Genomic DNA, 19,691 nt, shown 5'->3' on the forward strand with positions numbered 1-19,691 from the left:
CCTCGTGGGGTCCAGAGTCCCAGGGCAACTCCCTCCCGACTGTATACCACTGTACCACCCCCTCTGCTGGGTCTGTCCTGCCGGGGAGACAGGACATATCCAGGGATGGTGATGGTGGTGTCTGGGACATTGTCTGAGACATTCTCATTCCATGAGTATGACTATGTCAGACTGTTGTTTGACCAGTCTGTGAGACAGCTCTCCCAGTTTTGGCACTAGACCCCAGATATTAGTGAGGAGGGTCGACAGGGCTGTTTCTGCTTTTCCGGTGCCTAGGTCAATGCCAGGTGATCTGTCTGGTTTCATTTGTTTGAGACTTTGTAGTGATTGATACAACTGATTGGCTTGCTAGACCATTTCAGAGGGCAGTTGAGAGTTAACCATAGTGCTGTGGGTTTGGAGTCACATGTAGGCCAGACCAGGTAAGGATGGCAGATTTCCTTCCCTGAAGAACATTAGTGACCCAGACAGGTTTTTTCCGACAATCGACAATGATTTCACTGTGATCAGTAGATTCTTAAATCCATATTTTTTAAATTATTAAATTCAAATTCCACCATCTGCTGTGGCGGGATTCACACCCAGGTCCCCAGAACATTAGCTGAGTTTCTGGATTAATAGTCTAGCGATAATACCGCTAGGCCATCACCTACCCTTAAACTTGTTTAACCTTTGCCCATGAGACAGCCCCTCTATACTGGAGATTATCCTACTGAACCTTCTTTGAACTGCCTCCAATTAAATGATATCTTTTGTCACGTAAGGGCACCAAAACTGCTCACAATATTCCAGGTACGGCCTCATCAGCACCTTGTACAGTTGCAGTAAGTGTTGTTAATTGTTAGTATTTACCATAGTTGTATTGATCTATAAGGTGTGCTTCTTGCCTTTGCTCAGGAAAAGCATGTGTGATTTAAAAAAAAAACACTTTTTGAAGGTGGTATTAGTTAGAAATCATGCAGAATCAAAGTATAGGGAAAGTTATGCTGCATCACCTTTCCCTACCCTTCTATGAGGGGCACTTAAATCAGCCAGCATCACATAATCAAATATCAGAAAAATAATATTTGAAATGGGATGCTTTCTCTTAGTTTGATCTCTAAAGTCTTGAAAATTACCATGTTGAATATTTTAAAATTACCTTTTGACTATAGGTTTAAAAATTGGTTATGATTGTTTTCTTCATATCATTAATAATTCTAATCAAATAGCTGTTATTGTGCCCTGTTTACTTAACAGTGGTATATGAGTTTCACTGGCAAAATATTTCTGCAAGTAATCCATATGTGTTTCTTTTCCACAGTTTGTTGCCTTTAAAAACTTGTTCTAAACAATATCCTTCAGATGGGGGAAGTCTTTGATTGCAGTCCCTGGCTGAATAATGCAGGAGGGGATACAAGGGTCTTACATGATGGCAAAGGTGAGGAAGAACTACCGCAGAGTAAAAGTGAAGAACAGGGATTTATAGATCAAGCTGAAATCCCATTGGGAATGGAAAATAGAAATCCTGAGCAAGTGCCTTCACCTCAGAAAGAAGAGCCTCCTACAGATGCAGCTAGATTGGGAGATTTTAACAATTCAAACTCTGTCAAGAAAAATATAGAATCAACTGCTAAAGGAGAACAAGCTGAAACATCCTCTCCAACAGGTACCTTTTGTTCTGAGTGTTTTCCACCCAACAGAAGATTGTGAAGCTTCCTCCATTTCTTTCACAACATTGATCTACAAATTTATGTGTATTGTGACTTTGTTAAAAATAGTACAATAATTAGAAGATGATCAATAATTGCTGTTTAGGAGTTATTACAGTAACATAATCTTTTGATTGTTGGGCATGGTAATAAGAGGATAACTAGGGAGAAGGTAGGACCACTCAAGGATGAAGGAAGGAACTTGTGCTTGCTGATGTTGCAATTTGATATCATATGACTCTACTGTGATGACTCTACAGGATGACCTGGGCAGCATGGTGACTCAGTGGTTAACACTGCTGCTTCACAGCACCTGGGACTTAGATTTGATTCCAGCTTGGGTAACTGTGTGGAATTTGCACATTCTCCCTACGTTTGCATGTTTCCACCGGATGCTCAGGTTCCTCCCACATTTCAAAGATGTGCAGGTCAGGTGGATTGGCCATACCAAAATGCCCCATGGTGTCCAGGAATTTGTAGACTAGGTATATTAGCCATGGTAAATGTGGGGTTACAGGGGTAGTGTAGGGGTCTGGGTCTGGGATGCTCTTCGGAGTGTCGGTGCAGACTCGATGGGCTGACTGGCCTGTTTCCACTTTGTACAGATTCTAAGCTTTCTGTTCCTTATTTCCATCTAGAGTTATTTTCTTTACTAGTATTGTATGTCCATTTTCAAATCTAAGTCTACTGCATGTCATTAAACACTCCAATTTTTGGGTTTTGCTTATATTTAGCTTGTTATCCACCCATACTTGATTAGACAATGGAATACTCTTCTAGAAGGGATCTAAAATATATACAAGAAATTAGTAATGAATAATCTGTTATCCAATTGGCTTCAGTTGCCTGGAAAACATAGTCTGCTTAAATCCTCTAAAATGAAATTTTGCATTTCTACAAGAGTCTATTGTTTATGTGTCCTTCTTTGCTTACTCCAGATTCAATACAATATCCTACTAAACTGGCTCCTGCGACTAAACTATGGACGACATCGCGAGATGATGCAGTTCAGCTCCGAATGGAAAAGACCTGTTGTGGTGCTGAGTCGCCTCTAACTATTGCCCAAATGTTTAATCAATCAGTGGCAAGTCATGGTAACCGTATTGCTCTCGCTTTCTCGCTGAGAAATCATTGGGAAACACTAACCTATTCTCAGTATTACAAAGAATGTAGAAAAGCAGCAAAAAGCTTTCTTAAGGCAAGTACCTCCTGTCTCTCTCAACTTAATGTACTAAGTATAAAATAGTATAAAGCAGATATATGGGAACACCACCACCTTCAAGTTCCCTTTCAAGCCACTCACCATCCTGACTTGAAAATATATTGCTGTTCCTTCAATGTCACTGGGTCAAAATCCTGGAATGCCCACCCTAATGGCATTGTGGGTCAACCCACAGCAGGTGGATTGCAGTGGTTCAAGAAGGCAGCTCACTACCACTTTCCCAAGGGCAACTAGGAATGGGCAATAAATACTGGCCAGCCAGCGATGCCCACATCCCACAAATGAATAAATTTTTTTAAAAAATTAACAACAATGTAAAATGCAAGGAACTATATTTTAGTCTCCTTTTCTTTCCGAGTAAGATAAATTGTTGACTTAATGAGAATCTAACTGTTATTCTTGGAATTTATTTTGAAAATGAGATTATAATCTTGACCGATTTCTTGTAAACATGCATATAGAATACACTATTATAGATTTTTAACGTAAACAGAAACACATGCATTTATTTAGTGCTGTTTATACCTTGGAATGGTCTAGAGCACATTACAACCAACGAAGTTCTTTTTAAGTGTAGGCATTGTTGTAATGTAATAAATTTTAAATAGTGGCAGTGAGTAAAATATCTGCTTTACATTTACAGCTTGGTCTCCAACGTTTCCAGGGAGTTGGCATCCTGGGATTCAACTCTCCAGAGTGGGTAATCGCAAATATAGGAGCAATTTTAGCAGGGTATGCCTTATGTAATTGCAGCTCGGTGAGCTTGAGCAACCTAATTGTCACTTGATTGTATGTTCTACTTGTAATAATTGATTATGAATTTCGGGCCATTTTTGTAGAAGGTTAGTTGATGACCAGATAAGAATTACTTATTTTTTATTGTCTTAGGAATTTATGCTGTTAATCAAAATTGTAATGTTAATGGTGTATACATATTCTTTTTAAAAATTTGAATTAAAGAATTAACCTAAACACACCAGTCAAAGGTTGCTATTATTCATATCAAAAATAGGTTCTAAATATTTTGCTGTTAGTTATCTTGAGCTCGCACCAATTTTTCTGTGAGTGCTTTTGCAAACTGATCAGACTTAAACAAATGTGCTACTGTTTATTGTTAATATTGTTAACATGATTTTGATAGCCACCAACAAAATTGCAAGCAAGATCACATGACATGATCTTTCTCTATACATTTGGGTAGTTGTTTGCTATTAGTAATTCTGTTTTGAAGACAGATTCCAGAGGAAGGTACACCTATCTTTCTATTAACACATTGACCCTTTAGTCTCGTGGAGGACTCATTGTAAGTATTGTTCAAAATATCCCGTTTGCGGGTTTAGAATACAAATTTTGGCTTTAGAAATTAATGCGTTAACTGGTTAGGCCTTATTACAGGAAGGACATCATTGTTATAGAGAAAGTACAGAAGAGATTTACAAGAATGCCCCAGCTTTTGAAAATTGCAGCTATGAACAAATGTTGAAGCTACGCCTGCCTCTTTGTAGGTTACGTGGAACAATCCCTCCTCCGTACCTACACTGGCCCTAAACCCCACCTCTTCCTCCGTTACATTGATGACTGTATCGGCGCCGCCTCGTGTCATCAGTCATCAATGTAACGGAGGAAGAGGTGGGGTTTAGGGCCGGTGTTGTCTCGGATTCTCCAGCATCTGCAGTTCCTACTATCTCTGATTCAAGGTTTACTAAATGATTTTCAAATAATATAGCTCTAACTTATAAACTGAGAACATTTCTCTACACTGTACTTACTGCAAGGATTGCAGATGCCATATCTGCAATTCTTCGGTGAGTTCACCTACTTAGTGTTTTATGATTTTATCTTTCTGGCTGTTCACCTCTTAAATCAACATTGCCTCAAACTTATACGTGTAACAAACAACTGTCTTGTTTTAATTGCATTGTCTTCAGGCTGCTTTTACCAGTTTCTCAACCAGTCCCCTATCTTTTATAATTAGAACCATAGAAAGGTTACAAAACTGAAAGAGGCCATTCAGGCTATCATATCTGCATTGGCAGAATAAACTAGCCATTCCGGCTTTCCAGCAGGTCTGTAGCCTAGCAGGTTACTGCAAATTCAGTAGAGATCTCAGGTCCATTTAAATGTTTGAGTGGATTTCTGCATCCCCCAATAATGGGCAGTGAATTCCAAAACCCACTGAAAGTGGTGAGAAAGATTTTCCTCATGTCCCATCTAAGCCATAACCTTAAAACTGCAGTTTCTGGTAACAGATTTTGTCCCCTAGGGAAACTGTCTTCTTTATCCACTCTGTCCAAGCACCTCATTATTTTGTAGGCCTCAATTAAATCATACCTCAATCTTCTCTGTTCTAACAAACACAACTGTAGCTGGACAACAAGGTGCAGGGCTGGATGAACACAGCAGGCCAAGCAGCATCATAGGAGCAGAGAGGCTGACGTTTCGGGCCTAGACCCTTCATCAGAAAAGGGGGAGCGGAAGGGGGTTTTGAAATAAATAGGGAGAGAGTGGGAGGCGGATAGAAGAGGGATAGAGGAGAGGATAGGTGGAGAGGAAACAAACAGGTCGAAGAGGCGGGGATGGAGCCAGTGAAGGTGAGTGTAGGTAGGGAGTTAGGAAGGGGATAGGTCAGTCCAGGGAGGACGGACAGGTCAAGGGGGCGGGATGAGGTTGGTCGGTAGGAGATGGAGGTGCGGCTTGAGGTGGGAGGAGGGGATAGGTGGGAGGAAGAACAGGTTAGGGAGGCAGGGACGAGCTGGACTGGTTTTGGGATGCGGTAGGGGGAGGGGAGATTTTGAAACTTGTGAAATCCACATTGATACCATTGGGCTGCAGGGTTCCCAAGCGGAATATGAGTTGCTGTTCCTGCAACCTTCGGGTGGCATCGTTGTGGCGCTGCAGGAGGCCCAGGATGGACATGTCATCTGAGGAATGGGAGGGGGAGTTGAAATGGTTCGTGACTGGGAGGTGCAGTTGTTTGTTGCGAACCGAGCGTAGGTGTTCTGCAAAGCGGTCCCCGAGTCTCCACTTGGTTTCCCCGATGTAGAGGAAGCCACACCGGGTACAGCGGATGCAGTATACCACATTGGCAGATGTGCAGGTGAACATCTGCTTGATGTGGAAAGTCTTCTTGGGGCCTGGGATGGGGGTGAGGGAGGAGGTATGGGGGCAGGTGTAGCACTTCCTGCGGTTGCAGGGAAAAGTGCCGGGTGTGGTGGGGCTGGAGGGGAGTGTGGAGCGGACAAGGGAGTCACGGAGAGAGTGGTCCCTCCGGAAAGCAGATAAGGGTGGGGAGGGAAAGATGTCTTTGGTGGTGGGGTCGGATTGCAGATGGCGGAAGTGTCGGAGGATGATGCGTTGGATCCGGAGGTTGGTGGGGTGGTACGTGAGGACGAGGGGGATTCTTTTTTGGTTCTTATTGCGTGGACGGGGTGTGAGGGATGAGGTGCGGGAGATGTGGGAGACAAGGTTGAGGGCGTTCTCGACCACCGAGGAGGGGAAGTTACGGTCCTTGAAAAACGAGGACAACTGAGATGTACGGGAGTGGAATGCCTCATCCTGGGAGCAGATGCGGCGGAGGCGAAGGAATTGGGAATAGGGGATAGCATTTTTGCAGGAAGGTGGGTGGGAGGAGGAGTATTCTAGGTAGCTGTGGGAGTCGGTGGGCTTGAAATGAATATCGGTTTCTAGGTGGTTGCCCGATATGGAGACCGAGAGGTCCAGGAAGGGGAGAGAGGTGTTAGAGATGGTCCAGGTAAACTTAAGGTTGGGGTGGAAGGTGTTAGTGAAGTGTATGAACTGTTCGAGCTCCTCGTGGGAGCACGAGGTGGCGCCGATACAGTCATCAATGTAACGGAGGTAGTAAACCTTGAAGGATTTCAAATTCCATTTCTTTCTTCGGACCAAATAAGGAATTTAAATGTGGGATACTTGACCCAAGTGTTTGTTTGAGGACACCCCAGAGCATGTTGTGTTGTCGTGGAGATGGATGCGATTTATCTGGGAGTTTTTGCTAAGAGACTTTAGTTGCATCTTGGATTATGTGTGGTGCAGTGAGAGTAGAAAACCAAGTAAATGAAAGTTAGTTAAACCTGCACTGCAAGCATAGAGAGAAAGTTCTTTGCTTTCTGCATGAAATGCTTTTGGGGGTGGTCCCAGTTTGGATTTCAAGACGAAAAAGAAGCTGGAAGAGTGCAGGGTTTGCAGCTACTGAATAAAAAGTGCAGCGATCATCAGCGTTATGGCAAAAGAAGGCAATTAGCAGATTAGCTTGGAAATATAGTCAAGGCAGCTGGAACAAAGGATTGAGGCATCCACAGTCAGGAGGTAGTAAATGGAAGTCCTATATCTGAGAATAGCTTAGCTTTTAAAGAAGTAGTTTCCAGAGGATTGTGATAAACTTTAGGGGTGGTCCTGACAGAAATAAATAACTAATGAAATATTATAATTTATTGAGGAAAGTCAAAAGTAAAATCTTTACTCGTACTTCATGTACTCTCCTGAAGATGGTCTGTGAAGTTCTTGAGCAAATTAGTATTTGAATTGAGAAGTTATTGGAGGTTTTAGCAGTTTTAAAAGTGGACAAATTTCCGTGTCTGGATGAGTTGTATCCCACATTGTTGGGGAGACAAAATTACAGGTGCCCTGACCCAAAATGTTGTATTATCTCTGGCCACAGGAGAAGTACTAGAGGACAGCTAATGTCGTTTCACTTTACCAGAAAGATGGTATAGATAGTCCAAGAAACTATAGACCAGTGAGTCTAACATCAGTGGTAGGGAAACTATTGGAGAAAATAGTGAAGGAGAAAACTAACTTCCATTTGGAGAAGCAAGGTTAAATCATGGATAGTCAGCATGGCTTTAGCAGAGAGAGATCATGTCTAACAAATCTGGTGGAATTTTTTCAGGAGGTGATCATGTGTTTGGATGAGGATAGCATAGTTGATGTAGTTTATATAGATTTCAGCAAAGACTTTGACAAGGTCCCATGTGGGAAATTGATAAAGAAGGTAAAAGCTTCAGGGTAACCTGGAAAGATCAATCCAAAATTGGCTTAGTGACAGGTGACAGAGGGTGGTGGTAGAAGGCTGTTTGTGTGATTGGAGCCTGGTGTGCAGTGCAGGGATCAGCGCTAGGTCCCTTTATTGTTTGTGATATTTATAAATGACACAGATGAGAATGTGAGAGTTGATAAGTACATTTGTGTAAGATGACTAAGATTGCCTGGGTGGTTGACAGTAAGGAGGAAAGTGTGATATTGAGATGATGTAAATGGATTGGCCAGATAGGCAGATCGATGGCAAATGGAATTTAATCCTGATAAGTGTGAGGTGATGCACTTTCGAAAAAGTAACAAGATGAGGCAGAACTCAATAAATGTCAGGATGCTAGGAAACTCAGAGGAATGGGGGATCTTGGGGTTCTTGTCTACAGACCCCTGAAGATGGCAGAAAAGAGTAATGGGTAGTTAAGAAGGCATGCAGGACACTTGCCTTTATCAGTTGTGCTATGGATTATAAGCGCAGGGAGGCTATAATAGAGGTATACATGGTTTTAGTTAGGTTACAGCTGGAGTACTATGTGCAGTTCTGGTCAAACATGATAGGAAAGATGTGATTTCATTGGAGGAGGTGCAGAGGAGATTCACCAGGATATTGACTGGGATGGAGTATTTCAGGTCTCAATGGAAGCTGGTTAAGCTCTAGTTGTTTTCTTTGGAGTGGAGAATGCCAAGAGGTTAGCTGATAGAGGCGTATAAGATTATGAGAGGCCTGGACAAGGTGGATAGAAAGCAGCTGTTGCCCTTAGTCAAAGGGTCAAGAACAAGGGGGCATGTTTTAAAGTGACTGACAGGAGCTTTAGAGGGGATGTGAGGAAAAACTTTATTACCCGGGGGACGTTGGTTGGGGGTGGGGGTCTGGAATACATTACCTGGGAGCGTCATTGAGGTAGGAAACCTCTCAACATTTTTAAAACTACTTGGATGAGTACTTGAAGTGTTGTAACAGTGAGGGTTATGGACCCAGTGCAGGAAAGTGGGATTAGACTAGGGTGTAGTATACTTTTCGCACTACAGACTGATGGGCCAAAGGGCCATGATATACATAGTTATAATCCATGTTGTTAAATTATTAGCACTTGTTTTGTTTAAGTCTTTTTGTATAAAATGAAATTTTGTTTAAAATTGTGAAATCTTGAGGCCTAGTTCTTTTGGTTTAAAATAAGGTTTTCAAATTTCTAAATGTTAATGGCACCTGACTGGATTGAACACACATTGCAATGGAATAAGTGAATCTCTTTGTAAAATCATTTTGCAGACTGATTTCTTAGGGATATACTGATTGTAGCTTTGTTAGAAACTATGACCAAGTATTTTGAAGCACCTAATGTTTATTTTTTTGACTTGCATCAATCTCCTTTTTGGAACCTTGAATTTTTCATAGAGTTTAATTGTACTGTATGTGAGTCTAGTGTTTGTCGTACATCCAGAGCATAGCCAAGCAAAACTGAAAGTCCTTTCGCCTATGATGCACATTACTGCCAGTTTAATGCGGTCCTTCTCATGCAGGAGTCACTGTATTCCATCAAGAGCAAGAACCCGGGTTAATGTTGCCCTCAAATCCCAAGATTTTGGTAGCAATTTGCAATCCCTTAAGCACTATCAGAATGGACCTCTGCATAGAGTAAAGATCACATTCAGATTTTTCTGGCTTTTTGCTTTCAATTCCCTGCCATCTTAATAAGTTAAACATCAATGTTGTGGAAAAAAAAAATAAATTTGAATACTTAAAAGGAGAATTGTAAAGTTGCCATATGCAGTGCAACTGTTTTATTGGTTTACTTGTGTAATTAAATTTTCTGTCAACAATAGTGTAAATTTCGCATTTGTTGAAACATTGTATGTGTCAATAATAGCAAGTTTCTCTCCAATGCAGTGGTTTGGCTGTTGGGATTTATGCAACAAATTCTCCAGAAGCATGCAAGCATGTGGCACAACACTGTGAAGCTAATGTTCTAGTGGTGGAGGACCATAACCAGCTGCTGAAAATTCTGCAGGTGCTGTTTGTTTTAGTTTTAGACTACACTTTGTTTTAAATAATTACATATGATTTTATCAAGCAAAAATAATTAATTCATTGTGAACAGGAGAGTGGACCATAAAAACCTTGAAACAAACGTACAAATACGGCTATCACCTTTTTCAGTGACCTGTGTATCTAATACTGGCCCCATCCCCGCCTCTTCGACCTGTTTGTTTCCTCTCCACCTATCCTCTCCTCTATCCCTCTTCTATCCGCCTCCCACTCTCTCCCTATTTATTTCAGAACCCCCTTCCCCTCCCCCTTTTCTGATGAAGGGTCTAGGCCCGAAACGTCAGCCTCTCTGCTCCTATGATGCTGCTTGGCCTGCTGTGTTCATCCAGCCCTGCACCTTGTTGTCTCGGATTCTCCAGCATCTGCAGTTCCTACTATCTCTGTGTATCTAATAACTTGTTTGATAGAACAGAAGCTGTAAAACATGCAACACAGTGTTGAGCATTAGGTGTGATTCTGCAGTTGGATAACATTTGCTGGATAATTCTGAATGAGCAAAGAATTATGCTGACAATCAGTTTAAAGTATGGTGCACTTGCACATATTCAAAGCTGCGTACACAGCACCCTGCTTCCTTTCAGCCAGAAAGTCTTGACTATTTCCAGATAATAAAAATTGATTATTGAAATGCAGGTCTTGTTGGCAATGCCAAAATTTGTTGCCTGTCCTTAGTGCAAGTAAAGTAGCCATAGTCCCAGAGGACCACAGCATTGCTCACTCATTAGAGAGAGACTGGTGATGAATTTAAGGTCACCATGTTTCAGCAAGGAACGAGGTTGATAAGGCAAGACCCTCATGGTAACCTCAGCCAGTGTGGGAAATGAAATGAATCCGCACTATTGGCGTCACTCAGCATTGGAATCCAGCCAACTGAGCTACACTTGAGAAAGTGGTGGTTGGTCCATTTTTGAGCTGCTACATTCCATCCAGTGAAGGTGATCCCAAAATGCTGTGGAGTAAGAAGTTCCAGGATTCATACTTATTGATAGTAGTGTGTATTTTCCTTCATTTTTGCATGAAAAATACATTCAATGCACACAAATGTGAAGGAATTAAATATTAATTCAATGAAGTTGCCTGTGACCTTCCCATGTCTGCCATGATCCATGCCACCCTTCCTTAATTTGTATCTTTAGTTTTTATATTTGCACAGTTTCTAAGTCCAGATAATTTATGCATTTTTATGGTAAATAATAGGCCCCCAACACACAATACATGTCTTAAAACTTTCTTTAGTTTATTCCTGTCTTCCAACATTCTGTATCCCCATTTTTCCCTGGAGCATCCAGGCTGATGTGTGACCTTATAGGGGTTTATGAAACCATGAGGGGCATGGATAGGGTAAATAGACAAGGTCTTTTCCCCAGGGTGGGGGAGTCCAAAACTAGAGGGCATAGGTTTAAAGTGAGAGGGGGAAATATATAAAAGGGGCCTAAGGAGCAATGGTTTCATGCAGAGGGTGGTGCATGTATGGAATGAGCTGCCAGCGGAAGTTGGAGGCTGGTACAATTACAACATTTGAAAGGCATCTGGATGGGTATATGAATAAGAAGGGTTTAGAGGGATATGGGCCAAATGCTGGCAAATGGGACTAGATTTATACAGGATATCTGGTCAGCATGTACGAGTTGGACCAAAGGGTCTGTTCCCCTGCTGTTTATCTCTATGAATCTATGACTGTATGTGCTCTGTGTGTTCCTTAATTCCATGCAAAGTTACCTATCAGCATAAGTCTTTTTTGAGGCTCCTTATAATTTTGAAAATTCTTTTAAAGGACGTCCAATGCATTTTCCCTTTTTGTTACTTCTTCGTAGAATCCTATTGTACATAGAATTACATTTAACCTGCGTCAAAGAAAGAAATGGCCCATTTTGTCTATGCTAAAGTTTCAAAGGCTCAGAAGTTCCTACCCTATGCCCATACTACATCATTCCTTTAGATAAAAATAAAATACTGTGGGGTGCTGGAAGTCTGAAACAAACACAGAAATGCAGGAGAAACTCAGCAGGTCTGGCAGCATCTGTGGAGAGAGAAGCAGAGTTAACAGAGTTCAAGGCTATGGAGCTAGTGCAGCAAAGTGGGACTAGTCTAGGTAATAGCGTATTTTTAGTTGTTCAGACTGATGGGCCAAAGGGCCTGTTCTGTACTGTATAATTCCATTATTAACATTTTGAATCCAGTATGACTTTTCCTCAGAATTTTGAAGACTCAAATCTGTTTCTCTTAATGTTTTGAGTCTTCAGAGTTGTGAAGAAGAGTTGTACTGGACTTGAAGCATTGATTCTGCTTCTCTCTGCACAGATACTGCCAGCTCACCTGCATTAATCCTTTCTTCCTCGTGTTTATGTCAATGCAACTACTCCTTTGTACAGAAATTCCTTCTAAATCTTTATTTGATCTGTTACTCGCTAGTTTATATTTACAATCTCATACTCATGTAAGCAGAAACAGTTTGTCCACAGACAGATCCTGTCAAACTCCTTGATATTTTTAAAGTTGTCCTTGGGCAGGAATTTTGTGTGTGTCTGTGCGTGCGTGTGTGTCTGTGCGTGTTTCTGTATGTGTATGTGTGTGTGTATGTCTCTGTGTGTAATTTTGTACAAGCCAATTTGCTGGCAACATTCCACCACTAAGTTATTTTACTTGAGGCCAGTTTGAGGCGAATGCCTACTAACCAAAACTTGCAGATAGTGTAACATTAATTAAAATGCCAGTTAAAGCTGTGGATCAGAGTCTGAGTGAAATTTTCCAGTTGACTTGTGAGATCCGCTGTGTTTTGGTGGAGCAGTAACTGCCTGGAGATATCCTCCTGGTGACAGACTATAGCACAGCATTCCAGACAGATTTTGTAGGCTAAATAAAAACTGAAAGAACTGTGTAAATCAGGAAAAAGTCACCGGACCTGAAACGTTAACTCTGTTTTCTCCTTCACAGATGATTCCAGACCTGCTGAGCTTTTCCAGCAACTCTGTTTTTGTTCCAGATTTTGTAGGCTCGACTCTGCCTACTTGGCTACAGCTGCAATTACAGGGTATCTCCTGTACAAAGAAGCACCGGAAATATGGCCAATATTTTCAAAAATTGTTTTTCAGCAAGGTCTTGACTGGACACCTCAGGATTGAGCGACTCCCTTTCTTCCACAACTGCAATGGTAGTCAGTAGCTCCTTCCATGTTGGAGGCCTCTTATTGGTTCTCTGGCTTTGAGAGCTTAATTTGAAAGTGAGTAACTCCTAAATGGCCACTAAATAGTCAACTAATGCTAAACTGTTATCGGTTGAATATGTCAGCACAATGCAGGATTGCAGCCTGTATTAGGGCTCTAGTGGTACAGTGGTAGTGTCCCTACCCCTAGACCAAGAGACCTGGGTCAAGTCCCACCTACTCCAGAGATATGTAATAACAACTCTGAACAGGTTGATTTGGAAAAATAAGTTAAATTTAAAAAAAATCAAGAACTGTATTTTATCCTGACATTGAGGTTTCAACCCAAAATGTGAAATGCTGCTCCTCTTTTCCAGTGAAGGGTGTCTAAGCCTGCTCAGTCTTTTCCCCACCACCCTGTAACTTTTTTCTGCACTTCTGTCAGTGGTTCACTATCCTTCTTTTGTCGTATGAAAGTCTAGAATTAAATACAAATGGCATCTTGTCTGACTAATATTGTACATAATATTTTATAATACCTCACAACTTCTATATTTTGTTTCCTTAGAAATGAACTTCATTTTCTAATTAAATCCTGCAGTGAATATTTAAATATTTTTTGGGTTTTATTTGTAGATTGCACATCAGTTGCCTCACCTCAAAGCAATTGTTCAGTACAAGTTTGCAGTGGAAGAATACAAACCAAATATTTTTAGTGTAAGTGTTCTCAAAAATGCTTCTGGAAATCAATAATTTATTATGTCTTTGAACATCTAATAATTAACTCAAATAATTATTTATTATAATAGTATGCATTACCTTATTAAGAATTTCTAAATTTTAAGTATTTAAAGACATTATTTGCCTGTTTTAAAAACTAGATGTATTAATTTCCTTTTAAACTTTAAGTGGAAGAAATTTCTGGAACTTGGGAACAGTGTTTCCGATGAAGTGTTGGATGAAATTATAGAGTCTCAGAACGCCAACCAATGTTGCACACTAATCTACACTTCTGGATCAACAGGAGTTCCTAAAGGAGTGATGCTTAGCCATGATAATGTAAGTTTTGGTTAGTCTTATTTTGAATTTGGTAATTACTGAGACAAAAACCAAAATTGCTGTAAAAGCTCAGCAGGTCTGGCAGCATCTGTGGAGAGAAATCAGAGTTAATGTTTCAGGTTGAGTGACCCTTTCTCAGAATTGAGGAAGTTCAGTTCTGAGGCAGGGTCACTTTATCTGAAATGCAAACTCTGACTTCTTTCCACAGATGCTGCCAGACCTGCTGAGCTTTTCCAGCAATTTCAGTTTTTGTTTCTGATTTACAGCATCCGCTACTCTTTTGGTTTTTATTTACTGAGACAATTTGTATTAACATTCATAAATAGCTTATTGTTAGAAAGTTATTGACTTTAATATATCAAAGACACTTGATGATAAATCCTTTGGAAAATGATAATTCCCACCTTGCCAGTCGAGTTTTCTGTTTGACACCTTTCTAGATGAAAATCTAAAGTAATTATCTGTAATATATTGTTTTATCAGAAACTATGCTTATATGAAATAAGTTAATTTATTTTGTTCAGGTGGGTGCTGGGATTGAGGGCCAGAATTGATTGTTCGTTTATTAGGCATGCAGGTGCAGCAGGCAGTGAGGAAAGCTAATGGCATGCTGGCCTTCATAGTGAGAGGATTTGAGTACAGGAGTAGGAATGTTTTGCTGCAGTTATACAAGGCCTAGGTGAGGCCACGCCTTGGGTATTGTGTGCAGTTTTGGTCTCCTAGTCTGAGGAAGGACATTCTTGCTGTTGATGGAGTCCAGCGAAGGTTCACCAGACTGATATCCGGGATGGCAGGACTGACATATGAAGAAAGACTGGATCGATTGGCCTCGTACTCATGGGAATTTAGAAGAATGAGGAGGTATCTCATTGAAACATATAAAATCCTGATAGTACTGGACAGGCTAGATGCGAGAAGAATGTTCCCAAGTCGTATAGGTGTGAGGCTGGAAAAACACAGAAGGTGAGACAGCATCTGAGTAGCAGGTAAATCAACATTTCGGGTCGAAACCCTTCATCAGGGCTGGGGAGGGGACGGGGAGCCCAGAAATAAATAGAGGGAGGGGTGGGGATGGGGGCAGGGTGTGAGAGGTGGTGATAGGTGGATTTAGATAGGGGGTTATTGTAATTAGTCCGTGGAAAGGGTGGAGCGAATAGGTGAGTGGGAAGATGCACAGGTTAAGTCAGGTCAGGTCAGGAGAGGAAGGGCTGGACATGGGATAAGGCTGGAGGTGGAGGGATTCTGAAGCTGGTGAAGTCAATGTTAAGGCCATTGGGTTGTAAACTTCCAAGGCGAAATATCAGGTGTTTTTCTTCCAGTTTACATTCGGCCAAACTAGCAAGCTGTAACCTTCCAAGGTGAAATATCAAGTGTTACACCAAACATAAACTGAAGAAAACACCTGATATTTTACCTTGGGAGTTTACAGCCCAATGGCCTTAACATTGACTTCACCAGCTTCAAAATCCCTCCAACCCCAGCCTTATCCCATGTCCAGTCCTCCCCCTCCTGACCTGACCTAACCTGTCCATCTTCCCATTCACCTATCCGCTCCACCCTTCCCATGGACTAATTACAATAACCCCGTACCTGCATCCACCTATCACCATCTCTCCTACATTCTCCCAGCCCCACCCTCCATCCCTGTATTTATTTCTGGGCTCCCCTCCCCCTCCACAGCCCTGACAAAAGGTTTCGGCCCAAAATGTTGACTTACCCGCTCCTCTGATGCTGTCTGACCTGCTGTGCTTTTCCAGCCTCACACCTATAGACTCTGGCTTCCAGCATCTGCAGTCCTTACTGTCTCCAAGAATGTTCCCAATGTTGGGGAAGTCCAGAACTAGGGGGTCACAGTCTAAGAATAAGGGGTAAGCCACTCAGGACTGAGATGAAGAAGGATTTCTTCACTCAGAGAGTTGTGAACCTGTGGAATTCTCTCCCACAAAAAGCTGTTGGGGTCAGTTTGTTATATATATTCAAGGACTAAACATGGCCCTTGTGGCTAAAGGGATCAAGGGGTATGGAGAGAAAGCGGGAGTGGGATACTGAAATTGCATAATCATATTGAATGATGGTACAGGCTTGAAGGGCCGAATGGCCTACTCCTCCATTTTCTATGTTTCTATTCCTGATTGTGATCATGAGCTGTTTCTTCAATCACTGCAGTCCATATGGTGTGGGTACACACACAGTGCAGTTAGGTAATAGGTTCTAGGAATTTGACACTTTGATGAAAGTCCTGGTGAAGGAGGCTTGCTGAGTTGCAGTAGCGCATCTTGGAGAGGGCATACACTGGTATCCTATCCACCACCTTAACTATTCACTTGTCTTCACAAGTGATAACAATCAAGTGGACTCCTTTATTCTGCATGGTATTGAGCTTCTTGAGTGCTGTTGGAATCTCATGCATCCGGATAAGCAATGAGTTTACCACCACACTCCTGACTTTAGCCTTTTAAACTGTGGACAGGATTTAGGGAATTAGGAGATGGGTTTTTAAGAGTCAGTGGTGTAGAAACATCTAGAAATAATAGTTCAGATTAATTCATAGCCACATAGACAAATGCAGATTAATTAAGTAAAACCAACATGAATTATTGAAGGGAAAATCAAGCTTGGCTAATGTAATAGAGTTTTTGAAGAAGTTCTTTTTGTAGTAGGCAGTCAATGAGAGCAGTGCTGTGGATGTGGTTTACATGGACTTCCAAAAGCATTTGATACAGCACCACTTGTGAGTAATGACTAATGAATGAAAGGGGCAGCAGTGCTATAGAACCTATTAATTAGCTCTGATACAAAGCAGTGATCAACACATATTTTTCAGGCTGTAGGAAGATTTGTTCTGCAGTTTGCCAGGGGTCAGTGTTAGGACCCTTGTTCTTCTAGTCAATTATTAATGGGCTCGCCCTTTCTGTGGACAGCAACATTTTAAAATTTGGAATGAACAAACAGGTGGCAGTTGAGGTTTACTGCTGTGAAACAGTTGACTCATTTTTATTGGAAGAACACGGAAAGATAATACAAAGTAAAAGGCACGTTCCTGAAGGGGATACAGAAGTGGAGGGTCCTAGATGCATATGCTCATAAGTAATTGAAGATGGCAAGACAGGTTGAGAGAGCAGTTAATAAAGCATATTGCATCCCAGGCTTTATTAGTAGAGGCTTAAAGTACAGGAGAAAGGAGTTTATTGAACTTAGACAAAACACAAGTTCAGCCTCTGTTGGAGTATTCCATCCAGTTCTGGCCTTTGTCATTTATGAAGTGTTGGAGTAGGTTCCAAAGAGATTCACAAGAATGGTTTGAGCATTAAGAAATATCAGTTGTAAAGGTAAACTGGAGAAGTTAGGACTGCTTTTCTTAGTGAAGAGCTACTAGAAGTATTCAAAATCATGAGAGGTTTGGAATAAGGTAGATGGGAGAAACTATTCCCACTCCTGAACGATTCAAGAGCAATATTTAAAGTAATTGCCAGAAGATACATAGGAACGGGGTGAATGGGCTGAATGGCCTACTCTTTTACATACAACCATAGCTGATTGAACATTTCAATGCCTTTTACTCCCCTCATCCTCAGAATCCTGTACACCGTTGGAAAATGGAAATATATCTTATGAGGAAATGTTGAATATGTTGGGCCTATACTCTTTTTGAAATAGAGTAGATTGAGAGGTGACGTTATTGAAACATATATGATTCTTAGGGAACTTGACAGGGTAGATGCAGAAAGGTTGTTTCTCCTTGTAGGTCACAATAAGTGGTCTGAGATAGAGAGGAGCAGGAATTTCTTCTCTGAGGGTAGTGGATCTTTGGAATTCACAGCTCTAGAGGGCTTTTGAGGCCGGGTCATTAAATACATGTTGAGTTAGATTTTTAACAACAGAGGAGCCAAGAGTTATAGGAAAAAAACAGGAAAACTGTTGAAAATGATCAGATTAGTCATGAACTCATTGGTGCAGCAGATATGATGGGCTGAATAGACTACTTCTGCTTGTATGTCATATGGTCTTATCAATCCCTATCTTAAACATATTCATAGACTGAGCTTCCACAGCTGTGTGTGAGGGCAGAGAATCTTTGAGTTAAAAAGAAATTCTCCTAATCTTGGACTAGGGGACATTGCCCTTACTTTAAAGAACAAAAAAGACTGCATGAGAGAAAGCTGCTTCATGCGACGAATGGTTATGTATGGGGTGTACTGCTTGCGAGTTTAGTTCAATAGAGGTGTTTAAAAGTGAATTAAATTGTTATTGAAAAAGAACAATGTACAGAGTTAGGTGGAGAGGACAGGAGAATTGGATAAGTGAAACGCTCATTTGGAGAGCTGGTGTTAACTCAGTGGTTTGAATAATTTCTACCCCGAGGAACTCCTGCAGTGATATCCTGACGGGCTTGTAACAACCACAACCATCTTTCTTTATACTAGGTATGACTCTAACCATCCCCCTGATTTCTACGGACTCCAGTTTTGCAGGGGCTCCTTAATGTCACACTGTCTCTAAAGCTGCTTTGATGCCAAGCGTGGTTATTCTCACCTCACCTCTTTTGTGCATGTTTGAGCCAAATCTGCAATGTAGTCAGAAACAGTGTGGCGTTGGCAGTACGCAGAGTAGTCAGTGAACAAGAAATTGCTGTGAAAGTGCTGCTTGATAACACTGTTAATGATAACATTTTCCATTTGATTCAAAGCTGGTTAAGTTGGCTTAGTTAATTTTCAAGAAAGTATATATGAAAGGAGGGGCTGGGTGGAAAAGTGGGTAAAGAGCAGCAGAGTCCTGCACAGGAAGGTAAAAAGAAAAATCACCTTCCATAATTTGCTGATGATGGAAAAAAGATTGATGTTGCTGTAATTGACCACATTGGATTAGTGATTTTTGTTGACATGGCATTGTTGGGTGAATGCTAGTGTAAGTATACTGGAGCAGTGGGGCTTAGGGGTACGGCTTGTTCTGGAGCACAAGTTTCACAAGCTAAGGGCCTCAATCAGCTCCTGGATGATGAGGCCGATCTCTTTTGATTTATTCATTTTGTGAAATGTTCTAATAGCACTACAGTTAATACTATTAGCAGACTGTAACTTACACTGAAATCCCCATTTATGAAAACTGGAAATGGATGTGGACAGAAGCAATGACAAAAAATAGAATTATAGTGGACACAAAGCTTAACTTTTCTGTCTTTTCTGAGTTATCTTTCACTGTCTCCTCTGAATTAACTAAGCCAAATAAAACAACTTTGAATAAAATTACTTGGCTTGATCGTTGAACTTCTGAACTTTCAAATTATCCATACAGGGCTCAATATGGTTTATCAGTCTTCTGAAATAACTTCCAACTCCGTTGAGAATTGTACAAGTGGAATACTGGTGGTGCCTTAAACAAGTATCATTGTTGATAATGAGATAGTAGGAACTGCCGATGCTCGAGTCTGAGATAACAAGGTGTAGAGCTGGATGAACACAGCAGGCCAGGCAGCATCAGAGGAGC

The 19,691-nt window shown here is 41.2% G+C and overlaps 1 protein-coding gene across 2 annotated transcripts in view; it reads left to right on the top strand.

Annotated features, from left to right (window-relative positions):
* The first annotated feature begins 1,303 nt into the window (after positions 1 to 1,303).
* LOC109911097 (long-chain-fatty-acid--CoA ligase ACSBG2-like) overlaps positions 1,304 to 19,691 on the top strand; it is a 65,287-nt gene continuing 46,899 nt past the window's right edge. The window contains exons 1-6 of one of the 2 annotated variants that reach the window (XM_048598833.1): positions 1,304 to 1,648; positions 2,630 to 2,889; positions 3,557 to 3,645; positions 9,848 to 9,968; positions 13,785 to 13,865; positions 14,058 to 14,207. In XM_048598833.1, the coding sequence (XP_048454790.1) occupies positions 1,345 to 1,648; positions 2,630 to 2,889; positions 3,557 to 3,645; positions 9,848 to 9,968; positions 13,785 to 13,865; positions 14,058 to 14,207 (1,005 nt within the window). In that variant the 5' untranslated portion in view covers positions 1,304 to 1,344. The remainder of the gene's footprint in view (positions 1,649 to 2,629; positions 2,890 to 3,556; positions 3,646 to 9,847; positions 9,969 to 13,784; positions 13,866 to 14,057; positions 14,208 to 19,691) is intronic. The other variant, XM_048598839.1, reaches the window with a different exon arrangement.

The sequence above is a fragment of the Rhincodon typus genome, chromosome 1 (genome assembly GCF_021869965.1).
Source record: "Rhincodon typus isolate 14 chromosome 1, sRhiTyp1.1, whole genome shotgun sequence".
In the NCBI taxonomy this organism is placed as follows: Eukaryota; Metazoa; Chordata; class Chondrichthyes; order Orectolobiformes; family Rhincodontidae; genus Rhincodon; species Rhincodon typus.